Genomic DNA, 22,646 nt, shown 5'->3' on the forward strand with positions numbered 1-22,646 from the left:
TGTTAAAAAAAAAATCAAAGACAATGAATAACATGATCTTAATCAGTAGGAAAGAAACACAGGTTGAAAGGTTCATAGTCACCCTGAGTCTGGCTTGCCTGGGAAGTCTGAATGCATCAACAGCTTCAGTTGGAGTCCCTTGGGAAAACAGAAAACAACAGCTCCCTTTCCATGTTTTCTTTTTCTTTGCAGTTGGATTTAGAGGTGGTGCTGCAATGAGGCCCTGGCCATTGATGTCTACATCTCACAGTGAATAAAGCAGGCTTGCCTTGCCCAGTTGTACACAGCCGCAGTGTATAATGGAAGAGCAATCTGTTGTCATATAGACTGGGGATGGAATCCCTCTTACTAGCTGGGTTCTTGGGCAAAATACTTAATCTATCTTCTATCTATAAATTAATGATACCACCCATCTCAGAAGATTGTTGTGAAACCCATGCAAAATTACATACTAAGTGCCTGGGCATAGTGAACATTTTTGAAATGTTAGGTCTTCTTCCCTCAGGTTGGGAAGAGGTGGCTATGATGTCCCATAGTTCTGAATACGTACTAACATTTGCCAACTTTTTCCATTTCAATCCTTGTCTTTTAGCAAACCTAATTACATGTCTCCAAGACATTGAGGAGGTAGATCCTAGATGTCATAGCTCTCCCATCTAATACTATCTTATGAAGTCCCTGGTCTTCTGAAATTACTACAGCTGCCCAATAAAGAGTTTGGAAAGGCACTAACAAGATGCCCATCAATAAGACAATAGCTCTTTCCAGACCCCTGAAGGTCAAAATGTTTCCCACACTCCTCCAATGGGACCTGCCTTCTGTAGCACCTTCAAGCTGGGTCAATATTAGCCCTGGGCTTAAAGCAAATCAATAACAGTCCAGGACTGTTAGTTAATCCAATAGTAAAGCTATTTAGGAGGGAAAATCCAAATTTCCAGATGAGGGAGAAAGGAGCTGTAGAAAATGGACAATAACTATTGTTTATAAAGAAGAAAAGATTTTCCTAAATTTTGAGGGACTTACTGACAGGTCAGCCTTTTCAAACGAAAGGGGCCCCAAAGCTGCTGGGTGTATCTGATAAATGATACATATGTTCCATGCTTTTCTTCTGTTTGTATTTAATATTTAGCAATACAAAATGGAGGAAGGAACCTCAGTTTCCAAATAAGAAACTTAAATTTAACCACATCTTTAAAACCATTTAATCTCATTTCTAGATGACCTCACAGACAAAAAAAGACAAATATACAAAGATGTTCAATCCAGAATTATTTATAATAGCCGAACCTGGAAACCAAATCAAGGTCCATTAGTTAGGGATCAACTAGTTAAATTATAATACATACAACAGGCTATGGTACAGACATTAAAAATAATGTAGGGGCTTCCCTGGTGGCGCAGTGGTTGAGAGTCCGCCTGCCGATGCAGGGGACACGGGTTCGTGCCCCGGTCCGGGAAGATCCCACATGCCGCGGAGCGGCTGGGCCCGTGAGCCATGGCCGCTGAGCCTGCGTGTCCGGAGCCTGTGCTCCACAACGGGAGAGGCCACAGCAGTGAGAGGCCCACGTACCGCAAAAAAAAAAAAAAAAAAAAATAATAATAATAATGTAGGGCTTCCCTGGTGGCGCAGTGGTTGAGAGTCCGCCTGCCAATGCAGGGGATATGAGTTCGTGCCCGGGTCCGGGAAGATCCCACGTGCTGCGGAGCAGCTGGGCCCGTAAGCCATGGCCGCTGAGCCTGCGCATCTGGAGCCTGTGCTCCACAGCAGGAGAGGCCACAACAGTGAGAGGCCTGCGTACCGCAAAAAATAAATAAATAAAATAAAATAAAATAATAATAATAATAATGTAGATCTGTATCTACTGACAACTAATGTGGGTACATATTACTGGGTAAGAAAAGCTCATTATAGAAAACCATGTATCACTTGATCCCATTTGGAAGGAAGTGACAGTATAGTGCAGCAGTTCTCAAACTTTCTGGTCTCAGGAGTCCTGTACACTGAAAGATTACTGAGGACCCCAAAGAACTTTTGTTTTTGTTTATGTGAGATATACAGTATAGACATTGATATACTGTACTTGAAAATAAAACTAAGCCTGCCTCTCAATTTTTCTGTGAACCTAAAACTGCTCTAAAAAATCTTTCCAAAAAAACGTAATTAAAAAAGTGTATTTAAAAATAACAATACCAAACCCATATTAACAAAATAACATATTTTATGAAAAAAATTATATTCCCTACCCCCCCCACCAAATTAATAAGAGTAGTCGTACTGTTACTGTTTTACACTTTGGCAAATCTCTTTAATGTCTGGCTCAAAAGAGGAAAGGTAGATTACCTTCTGCATTATAGCAAGTGTATTAGTTTGTTAGGACTGCCATAACAAAATACCACAGACTAGGTGGCTTAAACAACAGCATTTATTTTCTCAATAAATTCTGGAGGCTAGAAGTCCAAGATTAAAGTGTTGGCAGACTTGGGAATTCCCTGGTGTTCAGTGGTTAAGACTCCCTGCTTTCACTGCCGAGGGCCTGGGTTCAATCCCTGGTAGGGGAACTAAGATCCCACAAGCAGCAAAGCACAGCCAAAAAAAAAAAGAAAAAAAAGGTGTTGGTAGACTTGGTTTCTCCTGTCTCCTCCTGGCTTGCAGATGGCTGCCTTCTTGCTGTCATACATGTCATACATGTCTTTCCTCTGTGCATGCACATATCTGATGTTTTTCTTTCTTTCTTTTCTAGTTGTCAAATGATCCTTTATTGAAATATTTTCCTTTGCTGTCCTTTAACTATCTGGGCATTCCACTGCACCACTGTTGATGTCATCCATGATGTCATGAGGGTGGCAGCCATCAACATTGCAGTCCACAGACTGGGCAGTCCCTGGGATCTCTTTAATGGTTCCAGACAGTTCTTGAGCTAAAAATAAGTGCCACATCTGTTGGGCAATGTTGACAATCTCATCAAAAATTGTATGTCCACTGTGCTTAATGTTCTGCTTCTTTCTGTCTCTTGGCCATTCCTTGAGGGCTTTGATGATCAGGGCAGAGGTAGAAGCAACTTCTTCAGTCTGGCCCTGTCTGTTCTGAATTGGTCAGTTTCACTGTCATTCTCGGACCCTTCCAATCACCAGTTACTAGGCAATATCATCAACCAAACTTTTTTGGAGACAGACCCAGGGAGCTGATCTCAGTAGTCAGGGGTCCGATGTTTCTTTGTGTGTCCAAATTTCCTCTACTTATAAGGACATCAGTCAGACTGACTTAGGGCCCACCGTAACAGCCTCAGCCTCATTTTAACTTAATCACCTCTTTAAAGGCCTTATCTCCAAACAGTCACATTCTGGGGTACTAGGGGGTGAGAGCTTCAACATATGAATTCTCAGGGAACACAATTCAGCCCATAGTAGTAGCTATAATGGGAAGTAGCTAGTAAAAGCACAGCAGAAGTACTGAGAGCAAACTGAGTTTCTCTCTAAAAACACGTATCTAGGGCTTCCCTGGTGGCGCAGTGGTTGACAGTCCGCCTGCCGATGCAGGGGACACGGGTTCGTGCCCCGGTCTGGGAAGATCCCACATGCCGTGGAGCGGCTGGGCCCATGAGCCATGGCCGCTGAGCCTGCGGGTCCGGAGCCTGTGCTCCGCAACGGGAGAGGTCACAACAGTGAGAGGCCCGTGTACCGCAAAATAACAACAACAAAAAAAACAAAAACATGTATCTATAACCTAAACCTACCAACTTATAAAATTCTAGAAAACACAAAAATATACAAACATATATTCTATTAACCATCAGTGTGATGATGTTACCATATCATATAGCCTCTGGAAAACTCCACTGTACACTCAGGAGAGAATCAGAGTGAAAAAGGCTAATTATGCCTTAATTTTTTTTTTTTTTTTTTTTTTTTTTTGCGGTACGCGGGCCTCCCACTGCTGTGGCCTCTCCCGTTGCAGAGCACAGGGTCCAGACACGCAGGCTCAGCGGCCATGGCTCACGGGCCCAGCCGCTCCGCGGCATGTGGGATCCTCCCAGACCGGGGCACGAACCCGTGTCCCCTGCATCGGCAGGCGGACCCCCAACCACTGCGCCACCAGGGAAGCCCTATGCCTTAATATTTTTATGAAAATAATAGGACCTTCCCACGCCTCCAAAGGATCTCAGGGACTCTGAGGGGTACAAAGACCACATTTTAAGAAACACAGATACAACCTTTATGACCTCAGGCAAATTTCTTAACCTTGTTAAGCCTCAGTTTCTAAAATGAGGTTAATGATAACACCAACTTAAGTGGGCTTGTAAAGATTTAATGAATAAATACACATTATTCACAAATAAATGACAAATGTAAGCATTCTGCTAATATTAGCTGTTATCATTTGTGAAAAATTACTTAGCAACATGATACATGTGCTTAAATGCATAGGAAGTAGTAACCTCTGGATGAGGAAATCTATTTTTTAAACAAATATTTAAACTGAAGCATAACACTGGAAAAAGCATAAGACAAAGTAGATAGCTTGATGATTTTTCACACAGTAATCTTATTTTACCTTTGTTTGAGAGATCATTTTATTAATAACAACAAAAAAGTTATTGATAAACAACCACAACAGCAGCCCCTTTTCTCACGTATAGCATCCTTGGGTTTTGCTATCCATCTCCCTGTAAGCATCAAGACAGAATCTGAGAGGTGTTCCTTAACTCAATACCCCTCTGGTACCATCAGGTTCTCTTTGGCACCAGGAAAAGCGCATAGTGCAAGAGCAAACCTGAACCAAGCTTTGTGTCATTATGAAGCTGGATTCTCATCCGTGTCCAATTTAGTAAACTCTGAAGTTCACTTAAAAAGTAACCATTATAGGAATTCCCTGGTGGTCCAGTGGTTAAGAATCCACCAATGCAGGGGACACAGGTTCAAACCCTGGTCCGGGAAGATCCCACAATGACATGGGGCAACTAAGCACGTGCACCACAACTACTGAGCCTGCACTCTAGAGCCCACGAGCCGCAACTACTAAGCCCGCACCCCACAACTACTGAAGCCTGCACACCACAACTACTGAGCCAACGCACTGCAACTACTGAAGCCCACACGCTCTGGGGCCCGTGTGCCACAACTACTGAGTCGCGTGCTACAACTACTGAAGCCCGCACGCCTAGAGCCCGTGCTCTGCAACAAGAGAAGCCACCGCAATGAGAAGCCCATGCACCACAACCAAGAGTAGCTCCCACTTGCCACAACTAGAGAAAATCCCACGTGCAGCAATGAAGACCCAATGCAGCCAAAAATAAGTAAATAACCATTATAAGAAACATTTATCATGTTTCTACCAAGGGTATGGAGTTCATTTGAGGGTAACTCATTGTGCCCCTTCAAAAAAACACCAATATTATTCTCCATAACAAAGTTCCTTATATAATAACAGAGATCTTGTGTAATAATCATGGTGAGAGATTTTTTTCCCCTTCTCCTCTTAGAGGAGTTAAGGGTGAATTCAGTGCCTCAAAAGCCAACTGGAGGGCTTCCCTGGTGGCGCAGTGGTTGAGAGTCCGCCTGCTGGTGCAGGGGACACGGGTTCGTGCCCCGGTCCGGGAGGATCTCACATGCCGCGGAGCGGCTGGGCCCGTGAGCCACGGCTGCTGGGCCTGCGCGTCCGGAGCCTGTGCTCTGCAACGGGAGAGGCCACAACAGTGAGAGGCCCGCGTACCGCAAAAAATAAAAAAAAAATTAAAAAAATAAAGCCAACTGGAGTGATGTTAGGTGCAAATTAACTCTATTTCAGTGCAGAATGAACTGCAAAGTGGTAATACTAAGGGAGACTGGATTATAAGCACAGAAATAAATCCTCCATCCTTGACCCCATTACAATTTGGTGAAAGGGGACCTGGAATCTTGAAAAATTCTTTTAGTTCCATCAAAAATTATTTGCTCTCTAACACTGTTGCTCTTCTCTAAAAGTCCTACATCAAAACTACCTGCTAATACTAAGGGAGACTGGATTATAAGCACAGAAATAAATCCTCCATCCTTGACCCCATTACAATTTGGTGAAAGGGGACCTGGAATCTTGAAAAATTCTTTTAGTTCCATCAAAAATTATTTGCTCTCTAACACTGATGCTCTTCTCTAAAAGTCCTACATCAAAACTACCTGCTACTCCCCCTTCTACAACAGTAAAGTGTACTTTCTTTAGAGCTACATTGTCTCAAAAATTTGTCTATTGGCTTCTAGAAAGAAAACTTAAAACATAAATTTTTTTCCAATTCTACCAATACCTACAAACTTACAAAACAAACAAAAATACATAAGCACACACTCTATTAACCATCAGAGTGATGATGTCACCATATCACATAGCTGCTGGAAAACTCCACTTTACAAGCATGAGAGAATGAGAGTGAAAAAGACAAATAACTTGTGAAAAATTACAGTATGATAAGTCCTTAAACGCATAGTTACCTCTAAATACTAAATAACAGAATTTCTAATTCTGTTAAGAATTTAGCATTTGATATATAAAGTTACATTTTCCACAGATAAAAATTTTTTTCCTAAAAACGTAAGTCATACCTCTGATACTTAAAAGAAGACATCTTTACTTCCTGGTCAAGGTTGCCCAACGGCAGCTATCAGAAAGAAATCAGTAAGACAGAAGCGGGACCAAGAAGAGATGAGGGCACTGAATTTCAGTTGACTCTGCTATTCAGTACTACCTCTGGGAGCACTCATTCCCATATGCCATTTAACAATCAGGTGAGTGGGGTAAAAGCTCAACTTAAATTAAAAAATGAATATTACCAGTAGAAAGCTTTTTGGGGAAAAACCAACCCTGAAGGCACCAATATATAACTCCTGGATGAAAAATATGCTATGCTATTGAATAAGTGATGGCAGCAATGTATCCCAACACACACTGACTAAGGGGGTCAAACTGAAACTATGTAATAATACTAAAAAATACTAAAAGAAAAACACAGTCACTTTAGAAATTCATTTATTCACAAATGATCTGTGCAGTCACATTGATAACAAATCTCTGAGTGTTATACACAGCCCTTACCATGTCGTGGCTTTATTAACACACGGGATTCAGAATCATACTTCTCAAATACAAAGTAAGAATCAAGATTACGACTAAGGAATGAAGGAAAGAGAGAGGCCATGGAGGGAGAAAGGCTGTGAGGGGGTAGATATGGGAGGTAACAGTGAGGCTGGGGCTCCCCAGCAGAGAGTGTGGCAGGACTGGGCTGGGAGCTCCCTCCCTTTGCTGGTCTGCAGCAAGGAAGGAGTGAGTGCCTTCTGTGGCTGACACTCTCCCAGGGAACTCTGCATAGTCCTGCTGGCATCACCATTGTTTTGATTGCTGCTGCCCTGAGAAGTAAACAGAAAAGAGCTACAATACTGCAGCTCCATCAGTGGCATGGGAAGGCGAGGGTTGGGGTAGGGTGAAGGAACAGGAATCTAAGAAATATAAAATGTACCAACTTCAGAAGAAAAAGGAGAGATCAAAGTAAAAGGTAAAAACGTTACCAGTTATTTTGCTAAAGTTTAAATTCTAAGTAGTAAAGGAATTGAAAGCAGGGTCTCAGATATTTGTACACCCATGTTCATAGGGCATTATTCAGAACAGCCAAGAAGTGGAAGGAACCCAAGTGTCCATCGATGGAAGACTGGATGAACAAAATGTGGTTCAGTCGGTCCTCCATATCCATGGGTTCCACATCCGTGGAGTCAACCAACTGCAGACCAAAAATATTTGGAAAAAAAATTACAGAAAGTTACAGAAAGGAAAACTTGCATTTATTGTATGCTGGCAAATATTTACATGGCATTTACATTGTGTTTGGTATTATAAATAACTTAGAGATGATTTAAAGTATACAGGAGGGTATGCATAGGTTATATGCAAATATTATGCCATTTTATATAAGGGACTTGAGAATCCACAGATACCAAGGGAGGTACTGAAACCAAGGGAAACTGAGGGATGAGTGTATATACATCGGATGGAATATTACTCAGCCTTAAAAAGGAAGGAAGTCCTGACACATGCTACAAAATGGATGAACCTTGAGGACATTATGCTAAGTAGAATAAGCCAGTCACAGAAAGACAAATACTATATGATTCCACTTATATGAGGTATCTCAAGTAGTTAAATCCATAGAAAGAGAAAGTAGAATGGTGGTTGCCAGGGGCCTGGGGGGGTAGGGGGGGAAGAAGAGTTGCTTAAATGGGTACAGAGTTTCAGATATGCAAGATGAAGAAGTTCTAGAGATATTTTACAACGATATGAATATACCTAACACTACCGAACTATGTATTTGAAAATGGCCTAAGATGGTAAATTTTAGGTTATGTGTTTTTTACCACAATAGAAAACAAATTCTGGGTATTGATTAAAAGGGGGAAGGAAAAAATACAAACCTTCTACAATCTGTAGATATTATCTAGGTGGAGAGATTAATAAGATCACACACCTGTAATTCTCTTTTAAAGTATTAATATAAGAGTTTAATGGTTGAGGCAAAATCAGTAGGTATATAAGAAATAATGCAAATCTGAGCTCCACGGGGCTTCAGAGGTACATTTTCAGAGAAGAGCTTTGGAAAGAGAGGTAGACCCTGTGAAAGATGAACAAGCTAAGGGTTACAGGCGTATGTTCTCCCTGTGCTCACAACCATCTCGCTGACAGTGCGATGACTGTGGACCACCATTAGACACCATGGTATCCTTGGGGAATCACCCAGGAAAGTTATCACCCAAATTTCCACATCCCTCCTTGGCAATTAAAATGATGATACTTTCACTCAGCACCTTGTGAGGATGTTTAATTTCCAGTGTTTCCCAAGATCCACCTCAGGAGAAGTCAATTTGTCCACAGGAGGCATAGTTTCCAAAGCTGTCTACTGTGAATCTCTGAGAGATGTGAATTGAATTGAGCTTTAGGGTACCAAAGGAGAAGTTCTCAAATAGCTGAAAAGGAAGAATAAAAACTCAGAGTGAATATCCAAAGAAAATCATAGATGAAAACATTAAACATCAGATTCTCTTGTAAAAACACCACAACAATCCCGACAAACCTCCTGTGCTTTCTTTTCAGTATTTATTCTGAAAAATGATCCTGGAGAGGAGGGACAGAAGCTAGAGTGAGCAAAGAACAGCAGCTCTTCGTTGATTAATTGAAAGGCCTCCTCTGACAAAATGCACTAGAGAAAGAGGTCTGAGAAGTCAACTCCAAAATGTATCTATTGAGCAGATATGACCAGGAACTTGTAACAAACATCCTAGGGCCATGCCCTGATCCACAGGGCCTAACAAAGCTGCTTCTATGACTTTCAGTTACTGACCATGCAGGATGTTAGTTTTGTTACAGCCAGGATAAAATTTGATATAATATATTCCCCCACCTCGTCAACAACGTTTATTAGAAACACTGACTAAAATAAACAGAAGATAAGGTTCCTGCCCTACAAATAATTCTGATAACCCAGCGAGGAGTACAGAACACTTTCGCACACAAAACAGCCAGAGGAACACTTCTATTGAATGATATAACAAGTACAAATGATAATATTTATCAAAAACCTTTCATTAGACTTTGGATTCAAGCCAACATCCCGAAGTAAATGCTCTTTACTACAATTCTTTATTTTAAAAGCTTTCAACTTTGTCAGAGGGAGGGATGAGCCACACTCTGAGAAAGACCTGCTCTTGTGATCAGCACGTTTACAAGGCAGAATGCAAAATGACATCAGAATTCATTCGAGGGAAATTAAGCCACACTGCTTAGATAAGGAGTGTCAAAGAGTAAAGGGCTGACCTTCTTCTGTTAGGATGGAAGAGTTGCTCTTTCTTGTCAGCACAATCCTGAGAAAGCCTTTCAGTACGTCAACCAGCAATGCTTGAGTAGAACCTAAAGCTGAGACCTTTGCACATTAGCAAGTGACTGTCTTGTCTCTTCACTTATTTTTATAGTATCTCTATAGCCATGGACTTCAGCCACTGTCACCTTTCCTCTTCCTGCAATTAATGGCCTAGGGAAATGCCTGGGGTTCATTTAAAGTCTAACTTTATAAAGCCCAGTAAATACTGATTCTTCAACATGACATCAACTTGACCCCAAAGATCTATTTAGAGGTTGTGTGCCGCATTGTCTTGTCTTTCTTTCAGCTCTTGCCTGCATTGATTTACACAATTAACTTCTCTTCCTGGCTTCAGCAGCCTGTTCAAACCATATCCACCCTTTTGTGTAAAAAAATACAGCCCGAAATGTTTATTGGCTAATCCCTTTGCTGAACGTTAATTTGAAGTGAAAGCCATGCCAACAAGACGTGACAGATTTACAGCTTTACAAACTGAAGGCTTCTAGGTACAAAGAAGACATAACCAAAGGGGCAATAAAAGACAAGGCAAATCAAAACTAAAAGGGAACTCACAATACTTTCAACAAGTTAGTTTTTAGGGATTAGCAGTCCATGGTTCTTCTCTTTGTACCTATGCTTCCAAGTGATGGAGACACCACAGCTAGGAGCTGGAAAGTACTTACCTCTGACTTCACTTTGCCTTTTAAATACTTATAACCTCCAGACGGCATGATTTGCCAGGGAGATTTCTCATGCTTTAGGTTTGAAGCAAAGAGTAAATACGGTGATAATGAAGTTAGCTGGGATATGATTTCAATGCAGTAATTACACAGATTAAGAGAAGACTGAACACAAATTCTCATGGTCCTCTAAGACAAGAGCAGCAGGTGGAAAGACTGAAGTCAGTCTAAACTTACGACAGGCATGTGGGAGCTGGGTAGCTGTGGACAGATGACACCACCCATGGTACAAGATCATAAGGGGTAAAGACTCAATAAGATGAACAAGTCGAAGTACCTTCCTTGTAAACTGTAAAGCACTCCTGAAAAGTAAATATTTCCTATGATGTTTACAACATCTCTCTGCTCTTCTTAACCTGTCCTTATTCTACCTTCATAGGCTGCCATCTTCTTCCACACCTTTTGATAACATCATAATCAAATGGATTTCTTATCCAAAGTCCCTAGTGTAAGGCCAAGCTTCATTTTAGCCTTTCCTGTCCCCATGTTCTTGTTCTCTATGTTTCTAATGATTTAGTAACAATTTTTCATAGTTATTTTATTGTTTAGTCATTGTTTTATCTTTAGTCTTAAGATTCTCTTTTAGTTCTGCCAATTATTTCTGGTAACTCGTTAAAATATAAGTTCTACAGAAGAAAGAATTTTTATGTTCTTCAAAGCTGAATCCCACTATATGCTATAACTGTATCTATGCATATGATCAATAAGCATTTGTTAGATAAAATGACAACAAAATCGAATGCTGGAGATGTCTGTGTACTTCGTGTAGGAAAAGAGAAAACTATAACATGGCCTTGTTTAGATGGATATAAAAATCTCATTTATAGATCACCACCTAGGAATCCTTGAACAAGACTTACCCAATGGTATTACCTCTAATGTAACCTCAACTGTAACTACTTGTGGAGAAAGAATTTATAGTTATTAGTAATGGAAATTTCACATATTCCTTTAAATTTCTATGTGTTTTTTATTTGTCAAAGCCTAGTCTTAGCTCAAATTTCTGATCTAGAATGTCACTGAGCACCTGATATTGTGCATTTTCATGTAAAGAGGCATATGATGTGGTGTTGTCTCCCAGGCAACTGCCATCTGGTTAGGGAGATGGGGTATGTGTCAGAAGAGAGGCATGTTGATGACACGGGTGTGTTCACCTTGTGAAAAGTTACTGCATTATGTACTCAATTAAAGTTTACCTAAAACAATATAGGTGGCAAAGGTTAAGTGTGGGAGGAGAGGTATAGGCAATTAATAAATGCAGCGGGAGGTGAGAAAACAATGGATGTAGAGGGCTGGGGCATCTAGAAAAGCCATCTGAAAGAGTCAGAAACTGAGCTGGGCCTTGTAGCAAGTGTAAGACTTAGTGAAGAGGAGGAGGGAGGGCAGCATGAAGGCAGAAATGGGTATGGAGGGTCAAGTAGACCAGGTTAGATGTAATGGAGGGTTCCTAAAAAGAAGCAGTGAGAAGACTAAGGCTAGAGACATAAGGAGGGAAAATCAGATTAAGGGGGGCCCTGAGGGTCAGGTTCAGAAGTTAGACTTCATTCTAGAAGTCTAGTGGGGAACCACTGAAGGCTTCTGAATAAGCTGCTGGCCCAAGATGAAAACCAAGGGAAATTAATCTGGGTGTGGCATACTGATTGTGCTGACTGGAGAAAGGAACAAGAGAAGAAAGAAAAGGAGACCAGGGTAGCAGTTAAACTGTGAGATACTGAGTGTCTATTGACTAAAAATAGTAGTAGTGGGCCTGGAAAGATTGAAGCAGATGTGAAATACTATGAATGAAACACAGAACAGACTCCGTGATTTTCTGGATGAGAGGAAGGAGATACAAAAAGAAGATGAGAAAAGTCATGGATGACAGGGTAAAGGGATATGTGAGGGTACCATTGATAGTGACAGAACATTTCTGAGTGGGAGCTATTTTATGGGGAAAAACAAAAAAAATTCAGATCTGTTTACACACTCATTCTGTATCTTTAGCTGTGTGTCTCAAGCCCTTCTCCAACCAAGGGTTTGCCTGGTATGCTCTGAGAATATATACTGAAGACATGAAATCCGTAGCACAGTTAAGTGGAAGCACATCACCATAAAAACTTTACAACTGTCTATTTTTTTAATTGAGTAGTATTTCTCTATGTATTAGGGAAATGAACTCTTTGTGTGATGAATTGCAAATATATTTTCCCCCAATTTGTCATTTGTCTTTTGACTTTACTTATGGTGATTTTTACCATGTCAATTTAAATTTTTATAAACTCAAATATATCATAAGAGATTTTTAAAACAAAGTTACCTAATGCCAATATTGTTATATATTAAAAAATCAAGGTGAACAACAAGTATATATGTTGACAACAACACTAAAGAAGTAAAGATCATAAGAGCTAAAGTTTACTGAGCAAGCATGTATGCCAGGCATTATACTTTGGGCTCTATGTGATTATCTGACTGCCTCCTCACAACCCCAAGAAGCAGATACTATTATTAACCCGCATTTTAGGGTTGAACCTGAAATTTAAAAGGCTAAAGTAACTTGTCCAAGAATACACAGCAAGTAAACAGTGGAAAATTGACATTCGTAAAGCTGGAAAAGAAAAAAAAAAAAGAAATTAAGATTCAAACCCAGAACTTATATACAAAACAGAAAGAGAGCCACAGACATAGAAAACAAATTTATGATTACCAAAGGGGAAAGGGGGGGAGGAATAAATTAGGAGATTGGGATTAACATATATACACTATTATACACAAAATAGATAGCCAACAAGGACCTACTGTATAGCACAGGGAACTACATTCGATATTGTGTGATAACCTACATGAGAAAAGAATCTGAAAAAATATATATATGTATGTATAACTGAATCACTTTGCTGTACACCTGAAAGTAACACAACACTGTACATCAACTATACTTCAATTAAAAAAAAAAAAAAAAAAGATTCAAACCCAGGTAGCCTAACTCTGAAGTCTGAACTCTTTAACCTCTGTACTCTACAGCCTCTCCTTGTGGGTGATGCCCCTTAAAACCTGGCCCTGTTAAACCACAGAGATTAAGCTTGACTCACAAAACTCCCAAAGACTGAAATGAACATATTTTTTCCTTGTTATTCCTACTTTCATTGTCACTTCTCATCCTGGACCTCGTTTAAGAATCAGATGGCTATAGTTCAGCTAGAAGAATTTTAATTGAATTCTGGATGAAAATAAGCACAAATCAACTAAATGGCTCCATTTAATTAGGTACCTGAATGGAGAAGAGGAAAAAGCTTAAACTACAAGTTTAAAAAAAGAAAAAAGAAACTTGGTTGCTCTTTATAGGCTAAAGTAGTTCAAGAAGAGCAAAGTGGTCTATTGTTTAAAAAATAAAAGACCTAACAGGAAAAATTTAAATTAAAAAAGAACCATGGCAAGGTACTTAAATCATATTGAGTTTTTTTCCCTCACTGTTGTTTTATAACAATTCCTTGGGGATTTTGAAACCTAAACCTTTTTCTTTCTGAAAACATTTCTCTCTGACACACACACAGAGCCCTGTTATGTTGGAAGCCAGCATTTTTTAAAGCCTGTCGTAAAGGAACAAAACAATGAACAGCTGCACAAAACTACAAATATTTGATAAGGAAACAAACATAGAATTTAAGACTGCCAATATTTGTGATATCACTTGTAAGTAATAAGTACTGATTTGGACAATTAAAGAAAATCTAAAACCCAAGTAAGTGTAAGTATGACATTTGAAAACTGTTAAGCATACAGCTGCTATCCTTTATTGACTACTCACAGTTATCTTCAGAAAATTAAAGTTTTCCTATTACCAAGTAAAGAGACAAATGTGGACCACCAAGATGAAAGGTTTTTGGTCAAAACCAAAGCTTCCTTGACAGAATCTCAAGACAAAGATCTAACCATCCTGCTGTCCCTTGCTCACATGATCTGTGAAGCCTACCATTTTTAGTCTGTACATGTTTGTTTCCTAGGGAGAACACAGAAGAAATTATTGATTTCTGGTAGTGTAGTGGTATACACTGAAAGAAAACAAAAAGCAAGATTTAAGGGCTAACTGTGGTCATTTTCCCTTGCATTCATTTCAGACCTTCTACTCCCTCCTCTCAGGCCCTATGACACAACCATAGAAGACCAGAAATAATTCCACATGTGACTAGGCTGCAAAGATGAGCCTCAAAATCTCAGCGAGAGGTGGGGAGGAGAGTAAAGAGGAATCTCCTAATATCTGTGACCTCAAGCTACAAAACCGAATGAATGGCCAATCCTCAACAGCATAATGACAGAGATGTTGGGGATCCCTGTCCATTGGGCTTCCCAAATGAGGCTCGCTCTCTTTCTTCAATCTTAGACAAAGTAGTGGTCACTCTCTTCAAAGATCTCTCCTTTAAGAAAATCTATTTCTTGTGCTGGGTGGCCTCAGTGAACTATTTGCTATCTGATTTGACTTCAAAAAGAGGAAATTCAGTTTTGAAGTCTAAAATGAAGATTCAAAATATGTTAAGTCCTGGCAAAAGAAATAAAAGCAAAAATGAACGAATGGGATCTAATTAAATTTAAGAGCTCTTGCACAGCAAAGGAAACCAGTGACAAAAATGAAAAGACAACCTAATGAATGGGAGAAAATATTTGCAAATGATATGGCTGACAAGGGGTTAATAGCCAAAATATACAAACAGCTCATACAATTCAATAACAAAAAAACAACCCAATTAAAAAATGGGCAGAAGACCTGAACAGACATTTTTCCAAAGACATACAGATGGCTAAAAGGCACATGAAAAGATGTTCAACAACATTAATTATCAGGCAAATGCAAATCAAAACAACAATGAGATAACACCTCACACTTGTCAGAATGGCTATCATCAAAAAGTCTACAAATAACAAATGCTGGTGAGGATGTGGAGAAAAGGGACCGCCCCCCCACAAGGGAACCCCCCTGTAAACTGGTGCAGCCACTACAGAAAACAGTATGGAGGTTCCTTATAAAACTAAAATAGAGTTACCATATGATCCAGCCATTTCACTCCTGGATATATATCCCTCCAAAATTTAAAAACACTAATTCAGAAAGATACATGTACCTTAATGTTCATAGCAGCACTATTACATCATAGCCAAGATATGGAAGCAAACTCAGTATCTATCAGCAGATGAATGAATAAAGAATGTGGTATATACATATATTTGTGTGTGGGGGGGGTATATACAGGAGTATTACTGTGCCATAAAAAAGAATGAAATTCTGTCATTTGCAACAATGTGGATGGACCTAGAGAGTATTATGCCTAGTTAAATAAGTCAGACAGAAAAAGACAAATACTATATGTTATCACTTATATGTAAAATCTAAAAAATAAAAGAAATGAATGTATATAGCAAAACAGAAAGACTCACAGATATAGAAAACAAACTAGTGGACACCAGTGAGGAGAGGGAAGGGGGGAGGGACAAGATAGGGGTATGAGATTAAGAGACACAAAATACTATGTATAAAATAGATAAGCAGGGCTTCCCTGGTGGCGCAGTGGTTGAGAGTCCGCCTGCCGATGCAGGGGACACGGGTTCGTGCCCCGGTCCAGGAGGATCCCACATGCCGCGGAGCAGCTTGGCCCGTGAGCCATGGCCACTGAGCCTGCGCGTCTGGAGGCTGTGCTCCGCAACGGGAGAGGCCACAACAGTGAGAGGCCCGCGTACCGCAAAAAAAAAAAGATAAGCAACAGGATATACTGTACAGCATAGGGAATTACAGCCATTACTTTGAAATAATTTTTTTTTTTTTTTGGCCGCACCATGTGGCATGCGGGATCTTAGTTCCCCCACCAGGGATCAAATCCACACCCCCTGCAGTGTAAGCATGGAGCCTCAACCACTGGACCACCAGGGAAGTCCTAAAATAACTTTAAATGGAGCATAATCTATAAAAATACTGAATCACTCTGCTGTACACTTGAAACTAATATAATATAGTAAATCAACTATAGTTTTTTTTTAAATTTATTTATTTTTGGCTGCGCTGGGTCTTCATTGCCATGCGCAGGCTTTCTCTAGCTGCAGTGAGCAGGGGCTACTCTTCATTGCGGTGCACGGGCTTCTCATTGCGGTGGCTTCTCTTCTTGCAGAACACGGGCTCTAGGCGCGTGGGCTTCAGTAGTTGTGGCTCACGGGCTCTAGAGCACAGGCTCAGTAGCTGTGGCGTACGCACTTAGTTGCTCCGTGGCATGTTGGATCTTCCCGGACCAGGGATCGAACCCATGCCCCCTGCATCGGTAGGCAGATTCTTAACCACTGCACCACCAGGGAGATCCTTATACAATTTTTTTTAAATGCTAAGTCCTGGGCTTCCCTGGTGGCGCAGTGGTTGAGAGTCCGCCTGCCTATGCAGGGGACACGGGTTCGCGCCCCGGTCCGGGAAGATCCCACATGCCGCAGAGCGGCTGGGCCCGTGATCCATGGCCGCTGAGCCTGCGCATCAGGAGCCTGTGCTCCACAACGGGAGAGGCCACAGCAGTGAGAGGCCCGCATACCACACACACACACAAAAAAGTTAAGTCCTATGAAATTTATAGTCATTCCTGGCATGTGCAAGTTAAACTAACCCTTAGTACATAATCTGGTACAAATGAAAATAAGTACTGGTGTTCAATTAATGCAAGGATTTAGAAGGATGCAGCGGGTCCTGTTTCTCCCCCAAGAAGGGATGATTTCTATTGTTTTCATGTATGGCAATTAGACTTCTGAAACCTAAAGTAAACAGGAATGGCAAAAGCACACTACTTTGAAGTTTTCCCAGTGTTTTTCTTCTATAATCTGTTTTACCAACTTCTATTTCTCACAATTACCCCCTGTTTACAGATAAAAGTAACAGTAATAACACTATTTTGTACTTAATAATAATGCTCCCCCACCTACCTCCCTACCAGGGATGGTATGAGGATGAATGGAAGACAGTCTGACAAGCACTTTGAGCTCTTTGGAAGGCACTCCCACAGGAAGCCTTGCTGAGGCTAAATAACACCTTTTATCTAAGGATCTAAGAAGTATTTCACAAAGCCCAGCTCATTAACCCTTCAAAAAATCACTGTGACATAAACCAGAGCTCAGCATTATCCCCATTTAAAAGATAAGAAACAGAGACAGGCTAGGACCACTAACATTGTGATATAAATTTAAGAGTTCCTGGGACCAGGCCTAGAACACAGGCCAGTAGAAGGCCATCACATGGCAGTGTGCATTTGTCTCACAATCTGAATAACAAATCTGTATCAAAGAATGCCAAGTGGGGAAGAAGTCCCATCCTTGGGCTATGCATATGCAATCAGACAGCAAAGGAAGTGTCCACTTGGTTTTGTGGCCAACAAAGACAAGTAATGTGAAAAAACTATAATCACAGCCCTTGGAAGATTCTAAGTGAAAAACAACGAAACAAATAATGGTATATTTCACAAGCATTCTTCACGAAATTGTACCTCCAGGTACAAAAATGATAAGACTTTAGGTAGTAAACAGAAAGATATGGACAACAGACTAAAAATATAATAGATTTGAAAACTATCACAGCTCTTCATATGTCATATTGCCAATGTCACTTAGAATTAGGATCACAAGTAAGTTTTTTCTTTTCCCACAGGTAAGTTTTGTTTGTTAAAATTCCCCAAATCTAAAAAAATGATTCTGAGTTTCTGCCAAGGTACCAGGCAATTCAAATTCTCAAGCCTTCCCGTACCTTGCATTTTTCTTCTGGCTACGTGCAAGATTACTCCTGAAGAGAGTAAATATGAGAGATGTGAAGAGACAAGAAGGAAAATGGTATCTAACACATCAGGTCAAAAACACCTTCCATCTACTTGAAAAATATTTATACAGGCTGCACTCACACTGATTCTTTCTAAATCATCACAAAAGAACACAATGGAGCCTATTCACACTAAGGTAAGCCATGTCCCTCTACGCATACACAAACATACCCAACTTCACCTGGAAACCAAAGGTAGAAACTTCTTTTCTATTGAAGAGAGATCAAAACAGTTCTTAGGGCAAACTAGACTTCAATGCTTTCCTATCAATAACCACAGAGCTACTCTCTCCCTCAATTTCTCCATCTTTAAACAGGGACAATACCTTACAAGGATATTCTGCAGTTACAGGAAGATAAATTATCAGATGGAATTTTGAGCTCTATTATTGTCACTCACCAACTATAACGTCCAATGCATCATTACAGGACAAAAAGTAGCTTCCTTAAAAGAAAAAAAGAAAAGGTCTAGAAGGAACTCTGATAGCTTACAGTCTCTGCAGTCATCAACTGGTTTCAAGGGGCTATATTTTTAAAGAATGGAATAGAAACATCTACTTCAGAATAAAAGCATCTCCATTAAAACAGTACCAAAAAGCTTGCATGTCACCAGAGCCCAAGTCTCCCCAGTGACTGCAGTGGCACAGGAACGTTTATCAAGCTGCTCACAAAGAATGGGAACATGAACTTCCCTCTTTGATTCTGCTCTCCCAAACCACCTGCCTCTCTCAGCTGCAGAGAGCATGAGTAACGTTAAAGGCCTGACCTGAAGAGGTGCCAGGCAGAAGCCAAACAGCCAGGGAATGAAGGCTTTAAAACCTCCTTCAAATAATTACGCAGGGTTGCACTTTTGGATGTTTGGCCTGAGCCTCACTGCTGACATGAGGATTATCAAGTTTAAGACTCTGCTGGTAAGGCCAAATGACCTATTAGAGAGTGAATTAAAACTGCTATATACAAACAGGATGCCAGGCAGTTCTGCTGAGCACCTCAATACTCAAAATGCCAAAGGACTTCCCCTCCCTGCAGAGTCCTTCAGTTTTAAAAAGTAGCAATAAAAAAGTGTGGGTGGAGGTAGGACGCAGGAGAGAAGAGGCTGTGCTGACATGGCTGAAGAACCCAGATCTCATCTCAGCACACAGCAGCACGCTCTGCTGGTTTCCACAGCAGCAGGTAGAATTAGCATCAGAGATGAGCCGCTGGGAGTTGAGTTTGCTGCAAAATTTCTTCCAGAGAAAGCCCTGCCTTCAGGCATGGATATTACTGCTTCACCAGGGAAAAACTGCCCCAGGTGGCTGCTGGCTAGCAGGGTCTCTTCAATGCCCTAAGCCTGTGACTACCAACCCTAAGGGCAGATGCCCTTTCAGAACAAATCTAGGTAACGTTTCCGCAGATAAATTCTTTCCCTTAGAAGGAGGCTGCTTAATGCTCATTCAAATCTGTTACCACTCTTACTTTCAGTTTGGTCATCTTCCCTCAGGGATTACTCATAATTGTCCCTCAAACAATAGCAACAGAAGGTAAGTGTTTGATCTTTGTATTATATATGAGAAAGGAAGTGCAAGTCAGCAGAAAGGAGCAGAGATGATTTCTGCTCAGCCTGGGGGTCTCTAGGCAAATGGCTTTAGGGAGGCGGGGCACAAAGATTGGCTGACTAGTGTGCCAAGTGACAGATTCAGAAAAAGAACAGTGAGAAAAGAGGAAAGGTCATCAGGTGCACCCACCTCCACTCCAACTTTTCCAACAGGAGAGCAGCAACAAGAAAAGTTAAAGAGCAAATTAGATGTCCCTTGGCAACATTAGACACCTGCAAGAGCATATATACATATAAATAAGAGCTGTCCAAAAAATAGCTGTTTGAAATGCTTCCTTGGAAGGTGAGAGAGAGGTTGCCACATGTTATCTTAGATTTTCAACTAACTCATCTTATCTTATTAGACAACAAGACGTGAAATATTTATTTTGTCCTCTGTCAGGACCATAGGAAACCTGCCTTCAGTAGCACCACTGGAATATTATCTATTATGACACACACTTACTTACTTGTCTGTAATCCATTCCAGATGGCCTCCCTCCCCTCTGCAAAGGTGTGGGCTAAATGTCAGACAAAAGGCCTTGGAAGAGGGATAGGGTTATCATCCCCACACACACCTTAGGAGTTGCAAAACCTCTACAATTTAACAAACTGGTATCAATGTTTTAACCTATAACTGAGAACGCAAACTTTTTTTTTTTTGCGGTACGCGGGCCTCTCACTGTTGTGGCCTCTCCTGTTGCGGAGCACAGGCTCCGAACGTGCAGGCTCAGCGGCCATGGCTCACGGGCCCAGCCGCTCCGCGGCATGTGGGATCCTCCCGGACCGGGGCATGAACCCGCGTCCCCTGCATCGGCAGGTGGACTCTCAACCACTGTGCCACCAGGGAAGCCCGAGAGCACAAACTTTGAATTGGAATTCTGGTTGACTTACATCTTGTTTTTCTACTTTTATTTTGTAATAATAATGTTCATCTATGAGCATTAGTTCTAAAACTGTTTCACCATTGAGATAAGGGAAAGAGGACATGATTTCTTAAGAAATCGTCACAGCTTCATCACATGGTGAACTTCACTCTCATTTCTTTTCTCTTTCCACAATGTCCTCTAACATTTGGAATAACACTTAGACATTGCTGGCACCAAGCCACCTAATCTAATACGGTTTCATTTGGTCTGGTCTCTAAACAATAGGCTGTCTCAAAGAAGACAGTGCCTGTCACCATCTCTAGGTGCAGATTTATATTTGGTCACTGGTGTGTTTACACTGTAGCTAAAAAACCACAATGGAATATATACATACAATGGAATATTATTCAGTCGTAAAAAGAAACTAAATCCTGATACATGCTACAATGTGTATGAAACTTGGAAACATTATGTAACTGAAATAAGCCAGAATCAAGGTAAATACTGTATAATTCCACTTATATGTGGTACCTATAGAGCCAAATTCATAGAGACAGAAAGTAGAATTATGGTTGCCAAGGGCAGAGGGGAGGGGAGAATGAAGAGTTATTGTTTAATGGGTACACAGTTTCAATTTGGTATGGTGAAAAAGTTCTGGAGATGGATGGTGGTGATGGTTATACAACAATGTGAACATGCTTATTAATGACACTGAATTATACACTTAAAGTGGTTAAAATGGTAAATCTTATGTTACATATATTTTACCACAACTTAAAAAAAAAAATAGACCGAAGTGAACCATAACCCAACTCCCTTCACTTGTGCACTACACCCAAAATGATATACTAGACCCCTACAAATGAATATATAATAGAAATAAATATTCCCCACAATAATAACAGGCACCTTGTCAAGAGAGTTCATAGGAATGGGATCAGAGGGACCAAACAATAGAATATTTATCCCCATCCCCCACAAATGCACCAAGCATGTGCTTAGTGTTTTATCTTCAGCAGGTATTCAATAAAATACTTTTCATCCTGATAAAAACCAGAAATGATTTTAAGAAAAGTAATTTTAATCTCATAATTCTTTTTTACTCTTATTGCCTTTGCCTATTTCTTGTCTTTGTGTTAGGTTAGACTTTCCAAACCCATCATTCCCTGCCTAAGCCAAGTCAAGGCATGAAGTATCCCAGTACCACTGCAAAGATGAATAACCAATAAACATAAATTCAAAAGAGAATGAAGGGAGAAAAAAAAAACATCTTGTATGAACAGAGCAACAGACCAGGGAGGGTGCATCATTCTAGAACAGATGTTGGCTCTGTCAAAAATCAGCCAACTGCTCATTTTCCAGTTTCATTTTAACGATGGTTGTGCCTCACTGACAGTCATATCTTTAGTTGCTCTCATCAGTGTTTTAAGATTTCACTTTCCAGGTAAAGTGACACATAAAACAAATTCAGAGGATAAGTTCTGGTGAAATACTGCTTGGATGTGAATCTTCCCCCTGCCCCCAACCCAATAATCTAAAACAAGATAGTACCAAACCAAACTGAAGCATTTCAAACTGCACTTTTCCTTATATATCTGATGCTCTAAGAAATTGCTCAATCAATCACCTGTCAGAATTCTTTCAGATTTTTAACATATAATACATTATTTCTATTACTAGCAAAATATGAAAAGCCCCTAATGATTTCCTGCATCTCCCATTTGCTCAAGTTTTGTTTTGTAATCATCAAGAATGGAGGCAGGGCTTCCCTGGTGGCACAGTGGTTGA

General features: G+C 40.5%; 1 protein-coding gene across 2 annotated transcripts in view; it reads right to left on the reverse strand.

The window, feature by feature from the left end:
- Positions 1-6,605: 6,605 nt before the first annotated feature.
- ASCC1 (activating signal cointegrator 1 complex subunit 1) overlaps positions 6,606-22,646 on the reverse strand; it is a 93,078-nt gene continuing 77,037 nt past the window's right edge. The window contains exons 10-11 of one of the 2 annotated variants that reach the window (XM_082611001.1): positions 8,821-8,979; positions 6,606-7,742 (exon numbers count right to left, since the gene is read on the reverse strand). In XM_082611001.1, coding sequence (XP_082467127.1) covers positions 8,863-8,979 — 117 coding nt within the window. In that variant the 3' untranslated portion in view covers positions 6,606-7,742; positions 8,821-8,862. The remainder of the gene's footprint in view (positions 7,743-8,820; positions 8,980-22,646) is intronic. The other variant, XM_082611002.1, reaches the window with a different exon arrangement.

Source organism: Mesoplodon mirus, assembly GCF_964341445.2.
Source record: "Mesoplodon mirus genome assembly, chromosome: 2".
NCBI lineage: Eukaryota > Metazoa > Chordata > Mammalia > Artiodactyla > Ziphiidae > Mesoplodon > Mesoplodon mirus.